The following is a 12618-nucleotide window of genomic DNA, read 5'->3' on the forward strand; positions in this document are numbered from 1 at the left end:
CGCTCTGGACTGGGGCTCTGCTGACATGTTTCTGGCGTCTGTCATATTCAGAGACTCTGAGTCCCAGGACTGTAAACCCCCAGACCTACTCTAACCCTCAACCAATCCTCCCCTCACAAAAAAAGGCAGCCAAAAACCTCTTTTTACCTCCCAGAAACACTGCCCTCTCCACCATGAAGGTGGCCCTTCATGGCGCTCTGCAGAACAGCCCTGTGTCTCTGTCTTAACTATTCCCTTCCTAGGTCGTGGGCTTCACTTTCACAAAACCCAAAGGACTCATCGAAGCATTTCCCAAACAAAAAGAGCTGAACTCCCCTGAAGACGAATTCCATTTCCACGCCCTTTGTTGTGTTCTGCTAACAAGCAAGGGGAGGCTTGGCATGACGTGGGAGCCCATTGCGTGGTACCCATCTCCTGGGGGCCAATACCAGAAGGATGAGTGAAGTTTTCCAGAATAAGAAGTAGCTGAAGGGTAGGGGGCAGGCAGATGGGGAAGAGCATTTCAGGCATAGGCAACAGCATGTGCAGAACCCCTAAGTATCCAAGAGGCACAGCATTCAGGGAACAACAAGGCAGGTACTGCTGGGGCGTGGAGAGGGAAGAAGAGAGAGGAATGAAGTTGGAGAGGTAGACAGGAATCTTGTGTGCCATGAAAGAGATTTTGGTCTTCATTCTAAGGATAATAGGAAAATAACAACTTTATGCAGCATATGCATGGGCTCGTTTGTGAACGTGTGCGTATAATGATCAGGTTTCCTTTAAAAACAGCTGTGTGGAGAATGGCTTAACTAACAATATCAGGTGGCAGAGACTAGAGGCTAAATGAGCAGGAGCAGTGGTGTGTACCCATGTTCTCCCACCCAAGTGCAGACCTGTCGGACGTCAGAGGTTTCTTCTTCAGGCCCCAGGAGGGAGGATGCTGCAGCCCAGCCACAAGTGATGCTCCCAAAGTGGGAGGCAGGGTAACAACCATGATCATTTATGTAGCAGGACTGCATGCTTATGCACGCTGTTGGAGAATGGAATAATTTCATGGGGGAAAGGTTCTTCCTGAGCTGGGATCCAAGGCAGATGTCTGGTGAAGCTCACGAAGCTCAAATTTCCAAGCCCTTCCCTTGCCCAGGCCTTTTCCCAGGCCCCAGGTCTGGTCTTATATTCACTTCGGTAAACAAAGTTGTACACTCTTCAGGTCCTACAAAACCTGCATCCACTTCTGTCTGGTATGGTACTCAGATATTCAAGGAGAAAGTGAGATTTGAACTGGCCCTTGAAAGAAAATTAGGCTGTGCATATGCCCAAAGGAATGGGAGCTGGTTCAGGATGAGGAGAGCTGTGGGAACAGTGTGCAGGGTGCATCTCAAGGCAGAGAGTTGACTGATTGATGGGCGCTGGGGGTCACTAAAGTAGGGATCAGATTCCCCAACCCATCATCCAACGTGTCTGCAGGGCCATTGTTTAGCTATGAGAGTTCTTTGGGACGTAAGAAACGCAACGCCTCTCAGGTTAGCTCAAGCAAGGGGAGGATTATTGTAATGGATTGTTATGACCTGGAGTACGTCGGCTGGAGTTAGAGGGTAGACCAGGATCCAGAGAAGCAACAATTGGAATAAATAGAATTTCCCACTAGTCCTCCACCATCATTGGACCTAGATATTTTCTACCTGTGTAGAAAATTAGATGTCCACTACCAGCTGCCAATTCTTTCTCTCTACTGTCAATGTAATTTCTTAGCTTCATAATTTTTACTTGCTTACAGTATCTGCTTCCTCGTGGTTCTGGTTCTGTTGCTAACTTCTCCATTTTTTCCACATTTCCAAATTCAGATTCTCAAGAGAGGAAGTCTCTGCCTCGTTCATTGTTCCTTGACTGGCAGGTCAGATCAGTGGCTAGCCTACGGCTCGGGTTTGCATACCTTGTCCAATCAGGTAGCCTGGTGTGTGCAGAAGCCTTGTCCAAGGATCCAGCAAGGGTTGTGTGCAGAGGAATCTCCCTTACAAGAGTCTACAGGTGAGGCCGGCATAATGAAGGACATGTCCAATGTAGCTGAACTAGTAATAGTTAATACCTCCTGAGGGCTTACTCTGTGTCACTGTGGCAGATTCAATTCTGAGCTCTCCCTGTATATTAACCCTTTTAATCCTATCAACAATCTTATAGAGTAGTTACTACCATTGTCCCCGTTTAATTTAGGAAGAAACTGAAACCCAGCGGGTTAAAGGAATTTGCTCAAGGTCACACAGCTAACTGGCGGAACCGGCATCCTGCCAGGTAGTATGTTTTAGAGTCCACTGTCTTCTACACCCTATGGCTAAATATGGGATTTTATGAGGGATGGGTTATAGCAGAGACTAGAGGCAGAGAAATCTCTTAGGGGACTAAAGGAGGTCAGTGATGCAGTGGATGGAGAGCAAAGGAGGAGCTAAGAAAGATGCAGGATGATTAGGGAGGAAAGGATTTCCCAGACACATAAAACAGGAAGAATGACTTGGATTTGGTGATAAATTGGAAAAGAGATTTTGAAACAAATATTCAAGTGAAACATATTATACGTGCCCTCCTAATGAAAAACAATGAGTTGGAGAAGAAATTAAGCATTTCTTAGTGGAAAAATAAGTTAATTGGCTATTTGGAAGTAGAGAATCTAAAGATTTTATTGCATGCTGTGGAAGAATTGTTATATTCTTTCTTACAGAGAAGCACTTTATAGTGAAAATTTCCCTGCCTCTGGATAGTCCCCACGAAAGGCTGGTTAGACATCTACGACATCGAAAAACTCTGGGTTTTCATTTACATAATGTAGGTCAGAATTTTGAAGAGAAGACTTTTTCCCCCTTAGTTTGTAGCATGAAATAAAGAAATCTTCTGGGATGAGGTACATCTTCACTGTTGATATTCAAGCTTCTCAGAGTCTCCTGAGGAGCCACGCGTGACAGCAGACGGGCCCAGCAACGTAACAGGTGTGCAGAGGTGTGGACAAGAGTCCCTGGAAGCCCGAGGCCGGGCAGCCACTGCTGTCTGTGGAGTCTGGGATATTCTTCCCAGAAGGGAATTTTTAACAATTGACCCTTCTTCCTACTTTAGGTTTTTGGCTGCCATCATCAGTTGTAATCCCCCCAAATTGTGTCCAAGTCTTAGACTGCTTTGAGTGGGGTCACAGTCCTGCTTCCCCAACTGCTGTCCGGCTTCACCCAGCCTGTCTCAGAGGGAAACGCCCACCACAGCAGCTGTGCTGGGAGATGTGCCTCTCGCGCCTTCCTCATCTTTGTTCAAACTGTTCTCCTCTTGACCAGTTCCGCTTTTCACTCCCTGTGCCTCTTTATGAAACCTCACACTCACCTAAATCACTTTTATTGCCCTTTCGCCTAAGTTCTTAGGGTTTCTACAACCTGTGCTATTTGAGGAAACCAGTGTCAACTGTATTTAAGGTCTACAGGCTATATCTTTAGACTATATCTTAATGTTTTAGACTGAGAAAAAGACAGGACTGCTTTAAAAGACCAGGATTCGAATAGAAGTATTGGAGGTCATATAGCCTAGGTACAGTGTAACCTTGTTGGACAGTAAGGCTGTAAAAACCCACAAGATGAAGTTCTGCTGAGGAGCAGGCTGTAAGACGTTTGAGGCTGTCCTGAAGCTCCAGCGGCTCTGAATCTCACAGAGGCCATGGGAACTGTCACCAGAAGGGGAGGCGCTGGGCCCGCCACTGTTGTTTCTCTGGGCAGTTTGAACTCTGAGAAGAGAGCAAAGAAGGGCAGGAATGCTTTGAAGTAGAAGAAGGGACAACTTTCTTCTTGTCAGTAGTGTGACTAGTAGGACCCGGGGTAAAAATGATGCCTCTCTCCAAGACCAGCGAGTGGTCAACGATAGTGGACGATGGGCCAGCTGTGCGTGCTTCCTTAGAATTTTGCTGACTGTTACGCATCTATCTTTATCCCTATACAGAACAATTAACTAATTGAGATGTTTTTATCAGAAAGCAATAATTTTTCAGTTAGGTAATGAATCAGGAGCCAAAGGCCCAGTTTCTAATCCTGGTTCTAGGTCGAGACTTGAACAAGGCACTGAACTTTGCTAAGCTGTAATGGTTTTCACCCATGAAATGGAAGTATCCACCCACCTACAGACATTCTGTGTAAAAGCACGTAGAAACTGTTCATTTAAGTGTCAAATAGTAACTAAGCTGCAGTGTCGCAGGCCTGGTCTCGTCACAGGCGGGTACATCAATGAATAAGAGCAGGTGGGACTCAGAGACTTGGATAACTGGCTAGGTCACATGTGCTGGTTTTTCACTTGGCTTGGTTATCCACAGCTTTCTTTCTTTCTTTTTTTTTATGAAACCAGTGTCCGCTGAATAACTGTTATATGCCAGGAATGTTTATGAGTGGATCAAATCTACAGATCAATTATTGGGCCTCATGATGGAACAGTAATAAGGAAGCCAAATTCCAGACAGGACTTGGCTGCAAACTAGCTTTGTGACTATCAAAAACAACTCTGCCTCATGTCCTTGTCTGTAGATCAGGGAGTCGGACTGCATGATCTCCAAGACTCCTTTTAGCTTTGACATATGCAGCTTTGTTTACTCCTACAGGCATCACCACTCTCTTGGTGACATGGTTGGCTAAAAAGTTGGCATGTTGCCTAAAAAGAACTCTCCAGCTCTCAGGATACGCCTTGCAAATTCCAACCAACTAGATGATGGCCAAAGTCACGGGGTTATACTCTGGAGTGTGATTATATGTCATTTTATTCTTATTTCAATTGTTTCCCCGTGAGATTACTCATCCCTCCATGGCTGGAATCAAGTGCATGATATAGATTATTGTCTGGATCTAGTAAAACTCATTTGTTATCAGAAGCCTGGATTTGCATTTCGACATTCTAAAATTATCTACATTTTTCCCCCTGAAGTAGGTCAAATTCTGCCCCCACTGACTTATGTGTTTTACTTATTCCCTGGACCAATTAATGCCTTTTTACATATCATGAAAGTATAAAATTTAGTTCAGCACTCATCAGAATGATTTGTTCATTTCAGATTAATGAAGTTTCATTATATTGTCCAAAAAGAGAGGGACAATCTGGTAAATATCAGATCTTAATATGCAGTACAGGTGTGTTAGCCCAAGGACTCCAATACCACAGATGAGAGTAAATACCAAGAGTTTCCAAGAGACAAGTTTTACTGTTGTGGGAATGAAATCCAGTTACAGGAGTCTGAAGACAATGAGGGAGTGTAGAGTGTAGTTAGAGTGTATTATGGAACCAGACTGCCTGCATTTGAATCCAAACTCTGTCAATTACCAGTGGGTGATGCTGGACAAGTTACTAACCTCTCTGTGCCTCAGTTTCCTCATCTGTCAAGTGTAGATGATAATAGTGCCAAATTCAAAGAATATAATGAATTAATATTTGTGAAGTGTGTAGAACAGTGCCTGACAAAGGGAAAATATAATTTGGGGCTATTATTTAGGAGACAGTTGAAGGGAGAGGAAATAGAAGTAGCAGACACATTGTGTAGAGAAGCTGGTAGTAGAGGGAGGGAAGAAATGGGACCACACTTACAGGAAGAGGAAGACTCAAGCGATCGAGCACAGGGGTTGGGATCTATTTTATTTCCCAAGATAAGGGAGTCTGTGAATACTTGAAGGCAGATGGAACAGAGCCAGTGAACAGAAAGGCAGAAGAGGGAGGGGATAGCTGTGGGGACAGGATGCTCTGTAACAAGGAGACAGGAAATTGGAGTTGATGGGAGGTAAGTAATTCTAGAATAGCTTTCTCTGTGTTCCTCAAGAGTCCAGATAGCCTCTATAATATCTTACATACCTGGTATTGAAATTCTGAAGACAACAGCACAGACTACCATACCCCTCAGCTGTTCAGGATCAGGCAGTGGGTGGGGAGAGATTAGTGTGCTGATGTGGGGTGAGCAGAGGGAACTCTAATGACGTGCTAAAGAGTAGCTATAGCCCTGTGGTGCAGCTGGGTCACTCTGGAAAGAACATCACAGGCAGACTAACACAGTGGTCACCAGATGGAGGCAAAGTGGCTGTAGGAACACAAGCATCAGGCATTCTTAGCCAAACCACAGACAACTCAGGGCCCACCAACAAGCCACTGCATTGCAACAAGTCATTGCACTGAACTGGGCGGGTTCAGGTGTCAGTGGAGTGACCACTCACACATGAATCTTTTTACTACAATTGCCACAGGAAACTAATCCAGGCCAAGATTCAAATTCAAGATGAAGATCACATACACGCATACTCAGATGGTCTTTTCTATCTTAACTAGATCTTTAAAAATAGACTATAATCTGGTTTAGTAAATAAAGCTGCTTTAACTGAAATCTTGGGGCTCTCATATCCAGAGAGAGGACCAGCTTTGCAAGCGGATTGGGTGTCACACATATGTGGCAATGTGGGAAGAACACAACAGAGCAATGAGCTTAACTGAAACAAGAGGAAGAGGAGTTGTTTTGAGCAGGAAAATCTTGAGCAGCATCAGGGAAAATGTTCAGGGTGGAAAGAGCTAATGTGTCTAAGAGAGGCCCATTAGGGTCTGTTCATCCTGTACTCTCAGGAAAGACCCATACTTGGGTGTGGATGGAAGCCAGTGATTGAAAGGTAAAGCATTAAATGGAATTAAACGTGAAAGAGTGCCATCACCTGACTTGTGGTGGGCTTGAAATAAGTATTTCTATCTTTGCTCCCTTCCACAAAGGTGACTCCCTTTTAAAATATTGCTTCTCAATATAGATTAAAAAGTTGTGTCTGCAGCTAAAGGGATTCCAGGCATCAGTAGAGGAAGTGGAGAAGATTCTTTTCAGTAGGACACCATTCCCAGAGTTCCCCAGTGGTGCACTTGGGCAGCCACTTCATCTACCAGCGAAACTGAACCTGCTAATTATTTGCTGGTAGAGTATCCCACACTAATGGAGTCCCCCTCAGTGCTTCTGAGATCCAATATACCAGCTCTGCATACCATCCCTACCTTCTGCTTATTGCACTGCTAACCACTCCCACCATGACCTTCAGAGGTTCACCCCTGGGCAGAGCCAGAAGGGCCTAGGAGTTTTATTCCCCTGCAAAGCAGCAATGACTAATGGATGTGGGAGTAGAAAGGCCCAGACCCCTTGTTTAGAGATACAACAAACTCTGAGGTATGATTTACACTCCAGAGTTTCCCAAAGGTTCAGACTGAAGCTGGACTCATCCGAAATTTCACCCCTGCTTGGCCTCTTGTCCTTCTCTGTCCTACTTTCCCACTCTCTTACTGGTTCCTCCTGGGAGCACATCCTTAATAAGTCACTCGCATACAAATTCTTGGCTCAGAGCCTGCTTCTTGGAGTACTCAGCCTAAAACAGTCCTTACTTGTTCTTCATTCATTCATTTGTTCATTCATTTAAAAAATTGCACTGAGGGTTTAAGTGCTTTCCTCCTGGTCTAGTGAAGAAGAGTGATGTATGGTTAGGTGAAATGTGGCCGTAGATATTCTTGAGGTGTTATGTGGGGCATGTAGAGACAACATATTTTGAGAGCCAAGGGCCATTTTTACAATGTGAGCATGGCATCATACCTGATAAAGTGACTTACACTTCAGAGGTTCTTATGCATGCTAGAAGGTTTGATCAGTCCTTGGCTTCATAATGTTGACCATTGAGGAGTTCTGATCATTTGCTTAGAATTCTATTTTATTCACAAACCTTTCTTGGGCTCTTACTATAAATCAGAGTGTGAGAGACTGACAGACTCATAAGTACAATAGGATGACAGAAGCCCATCTTGAATAATGTATACATGCTATGGAGATATGATCAAAGGATGATACTTTTCCAAGGAAATGAAAGGCCGGGTCTTGGAGAACAAGTATGATTGATTCTGGACAGAAGGAGAGAGAGGCTCTTTAGAAATGGCAAACTCCACAGCAACTTGGGGTGAAAGAGCATTGGCAGATCTCTCGAGAAGCGAGTGATGTAGAGGGTTGAAGTAGCAGGTTCGCATGAAGAGCAGAGACGGTGGTGAACCCGGAGGTGTAGGTTGGATCCACTCAGGGGTGGCCGTAGGTACTTCTGAACTTTACCCTGCAGCAATGGGGAACTTTCTAAGATATTTAGGATTTGCCAAGGTTTGCCTTAGAAACAGTATGAAGGATATGTTCAAGAGAAGAAAGACTCGGATCAGAAACACTAGTTAGTTAGAAGGCTGTTGTTAGCTAAAATCATATGTATCTATCCCATATATGCAATGAATCCAATGAATATCTATCCATTTTGACCCGACAAAAATGTCAGTTTCATATAGTTCAGACGGATATGCTAGCCAAGAAGGATGAGGGTGAGAATCCAAAAATGGCGCAAAGACTGGAGAGAAGGAGTAAAAAAAAGAGGGACACATAGGAAAGAAGATTGGCATGAAGTGAACGGCAGGAGCAGAGCAAGCTGCAGAGGTTGGTGGTGACAGTGAGGCCAAGTTTTCTGATGAGAATGGTGGAGTGATTCGTGGAGAGCGTCCACAAGGGAAACAGGGCCCACTGGAGGAGGAGTTTCGAGGGTGCAGTGGGGAGCCATAGCACGCTTCAGAACTCCTAGCTCTTCACAAATTACCTTGCAGTGCCTCATTCCTTTTGTTCTTTCTTTTTCTGCTACTTGACATTGGACAGACATACGATATTCAAATTTCTATAGTTGTATCTGCTTTTAAAGTTGAGCCAACAAATCCTGCAACCCCAAGAGCATTTACCTAGTTAAAGCTGGCCTCTAAACAAGAACCTACGTCACCTAACAGCAGGAAGAGAAACCTGTGGTCGTCCACGCAGGAACCCAGTCTAACCAGACTGCTCTTTAACATGTGCAGGCCTTCTCACACATGGGCACAGAGGGGATTCTGAAAGTCTCAGAGAAGAAATAGGAAAACCTAGTTTCTTTTTCTACTCTGACCTCAACTCTGACCACTCTTCCAGAGCCACAATATCTCTATAAAAAGTGCCACTAAACTTTTTCTGTTTGCTCTGAAATAGATACTGGCCAAAGCATAATTTTCATTACAAAGAAGACATGTCATTTTATTGTCCTTGAAATAACACTGCCTTCCTAAAACAGAAATTATCTATTTGCCTAACACAGTCAGGAATCGGAGAACTGCACGTCTGTCTGGCCTGGTTAAGTGACGCCATGCCACTTGGAATGAGCATGCTGTTTAAGATGATCTTAACTAAACTTTTAAGGAAAAAAGGAATCCAGGAATCCAATAAAAAAGACTGCCTAAGGAAACATTGAATTTCATTTCTTTCTGCTTTTTCTTGTGACAATTTCTTGTAAGAACTTCATTTTGTTCTGCTATTTCTTATAAGAGAATTTCTGAGAAAGGTATAAAAAAGAAATTTTTTTTAGGCATTTTTTTCTTAGTACTTTTGATTGCATCCAATAAATTTAAGCTACTATTTGGAGAATGCTGTTGAAGGATGGGCCTCAGAGCCAATTATACAGCATCATTCGTTCATGACACAAATACTTATTGACCATGACCTATATGCCAGGCACTGTGGCAGTGCTGGAGACATGGTGGTAAGCAAACCCAGGTGTGGTTCCTGCTCTCATGAAGCTTGTAGCCTAGAGACAACAGTAAATATTAAACAAATAATCACATAAATAACTATTGGTTCTGAACTCCTGAAAAGAAAATAGTTGGGGAGCTGTCTTGGTCAACAGGATATTCTCTGAGGAGGTGATTTTCCAAGTTGAGATCTGAAGGACAAGTAAGAGTCAGCCAGGTGATGAGGGAATGGAAGAGGACTGCAGGCAGAGGTAGCTTCTAGTACCCTGAGGTAGAAAGGAGGGTGACACTGTTCATAATGTTCATAGACAGCTAGTGGGAGCTCATGATAGCAAAGGTCATAAGGTTCAAAACAATGCTGGAGTTGCAGCCAAAGTCTAGATCAAAGGGGACTTTTGACGTCATGTTCAGCAGTCTGGTCTTTATCCTAAGAGCAACAGGAAGTCGCTGGAAGCTGGAGAGTGGTGGGATTACATTTAACCACACCAATCATTGGAAGTCAGTGAGTTTTTACCCAGCATTTGATGAGTGCTGCGATAACTGCTCTAGAGATTTAGAAGCCATATTAGACTTGGTCTCTGCTCTCAAGTAGCATCTGGTGTGGGAGGAAATAAGAATGTGGGTCAAAGCATGGAGGCAGGAATGAGACCCTTGGGAAGATAATATCTAAAGCATCTTTATTTACTCGATCACAGCCTGTGTGAGCTGATGTACGGAGTCTGTTTTTGCTTTTCTTTGAAAATGTTCAAGGAAGTGTCATCTACAAAAGGAGGCATAATCAATAACTCTGTCCACTGAACCCCTCTGTCTGTTCACAGATCAGGCACCACACAAACAACTATGCATCCAGCTCCACCTCCCTCCCCCACCAGGGCTCCTCAACCTTGATGTCCAGGGACCACTTGGAAAGGTGAGATTCAGAAGCTGCCTGCATTTACAGCATAGCCTTCCCCCATCTCTCTGTTCTAATCTGAGTTCGTGCAGAATATCTCCGAGAATTAAAATGGAAATTAAGCACACATATTTGATTGAGGAGGACCAGATTCCTTAGAAAAGCTGTTGTTGTTTTTATAGCTTCACTTATATTTCCTCCAAGAGTTTTCGGAGACTGCCTCCAGTCTGATCCCATGTCTGATCAGCTCTCAGGCCGTGAAAGGACCTGCAAGTCACTGATGTTTCATAGGAAGCACCGTCTTCAGGACTATTTTAAGGCTGAGCTATTCCTGTTTTAATTAGACATGAGAATTCAGTGTGTTCACCATATGGTTAGCACACTCTTGCTTGCCCTTTGGATTAGATTTATTTTGTATAAAACATGTATTTCAATGAATGAACACTCCAGAAAGCAGAACATAGCGTCAAATGTGATGCACAGTTGACCACATTAAATTTCAAGCGTTAATTTCCTCTCCCAAACACCTCTTTTGAATATTTCTGTTACTGACTGTAGGATTAATTGAATGAACAGTCTTCTGGGTATCACTACATTGTGTGATTTTGTTTTTAAATGAGAGAATGTAAAGTTTTAATTATTTTTTCAAAAGTAGCACACGACTTTCCTAATAAGTTGAACTCTTCATTTTAATGGGAAATCAGCATGCTCCTTTCATTTCAATCCCTGGGTAAAGCCGGTGCAATAACTCCTCTACTCAGTATAAGTTGTTATGATGGATGTGGACATTCAAACAGCTCAGTTTCTTTGGCCATTCATTCTCCCATGGTTGAGGTAACTGTCACTTCTGTTCTTCACGGGAAGATCTAACTGTGTTTTCAGTAGAGAAATGGTGTGCATAATGCCTAAAGGGTAAGAATAAGCCAGGTGATTCTAGAACATTGCTTAAAAATCACGAGGCCAAGAAAATTTATACTCAACTCACCTTTATGGTCCTACTTCCTCCCCCTAAATATCTACATAGAACACGCATATTCCAGGCACTGTGTTGCTTTAAACACAGATTCCCTTGGAAAACAAATGAAAGGAAAAGAAGGGAGATACCCAGTTCCCATCTCTTTATTGGCAGGCTCACTCTAAATCCACTTTCAGTTTTTTAAAGTAAACTAATTGTACTTTGCTCTCATTATAAATAAGCCAGGCTCTCTATATAAACTTTGGAAAATAAAGAAAATTAGAAAGAAAACCAGCTTACTAAACTTTACCTCCACTACTCAAAAAAAAAAGATCCCCCATCATTTTAGTATATTTCTCTTCTTTTTCCCCTGCACTTTTCTTGATTTTGTTTTATATACTTACAAAAATATTATATATGCATTATTGTATCTTGTTTTTATTTCATTTAACATAAAATAAGCATTTCCCAGACTATTTACAAATTATTTTTGAAGTAATTCTAATATTTATATAATAGTCTATTAAAAGGATACACAATAGTTTGCTTAATTATAATCTGTGTTCAAATTTGGCACCACAATGAAAAGAACTATATCATTACCCAAAGACTGAAATGCAGAGTTTTTAAAAAAAAATTTGTGATAGTTATTACCATAAGTATACATTAAAGATAAATAATATGTAATTTTTAGAGTTCTTTAAAGATGCATACAGTCTGACTGCTTTCTAAAAGAATTACAGAGATTTACAATTTCATCAGCAATGTTTGTGTTTCAGCCTTGCTTCAACCTGACCAGCACTGCATATTATTGTAAAAAAACACGCACACAATAGTTTGTTGCTTTGACAGGAGAAAAATTGTATTTCATAGCTATTTCAATTTGCGTTCTGTCTTATTTCCTTTGTAGGGTATAGTTATATACCTGCCGATTGGGGCTAGTTTTTACGGCAGGATTATTTGACCATTTGATGTGTCTAAAATTGATATGGCTTCATGATTTGATGATCCTTCTGGATCACAAACTTAGAAACCAGAAAAATTACTCGGGAAAAAGCAGATACTTAGCATAATTAAATGATCAGAGACTGAAGTTATCCAAAATCCACAGTTATTTAAATTCCTTTTCTTTATAAAATACACATGTAATTACTTCAAATAAGAATGTTTTGACATCTAAGACATATATATTTCTTTCTTACATCTTACTCCTCAC

The 12618-nt window shown here is 42.3% G+C and overlaps 1 protein-coding gene across 7 annotated transcripts in view; it reads left to right on the forward strand.

Moving 5' to 3' along the window:
* Positions 1–12618, forward strand: part of PTGER3 (prostaglandin E receptor 3) — a 245129-nt gene that overhangs the window by 59691 nt on the left and 172820 nt on the right. For 2 of the 7 annotated variants that reach the window (XM_070592384.1, XM_070592383.1), the window contains exons 3-4: positions 1824–2007; positions 10374–10465. The exons of 3 other annotated variants lie outside the window; for them this stretch is intronic. In XM_070592384.1, the coding sequence (XP_070448485.1) occupies positions 1824–2007; positions 10374–10465 (276 nt within the window). The remainder of the gene's footprint in view (positions 1–1823; positions 2008–10373; positions 10466–12618) is intronic. 2 more of the 7 variants (XM_070592385.1, XM_008517010.2) reach the window with 1 other exon arrangement.

This window comes from Equus przewalskii, chromosome 24 (genome assembly GCF_037783145.1).
Source record: "Equus przewalskii isolate Varuska chromosome 24, EquPr2, whole genome shotgun sequence".
In the NCBI taxonomy this organism is placed as follows: domain Eukaryota; kingdom Metazoa; phylum Chordata; class Mammalia; order Perissodactyla; family Equidae; genus Equus; species Equus przewalskii.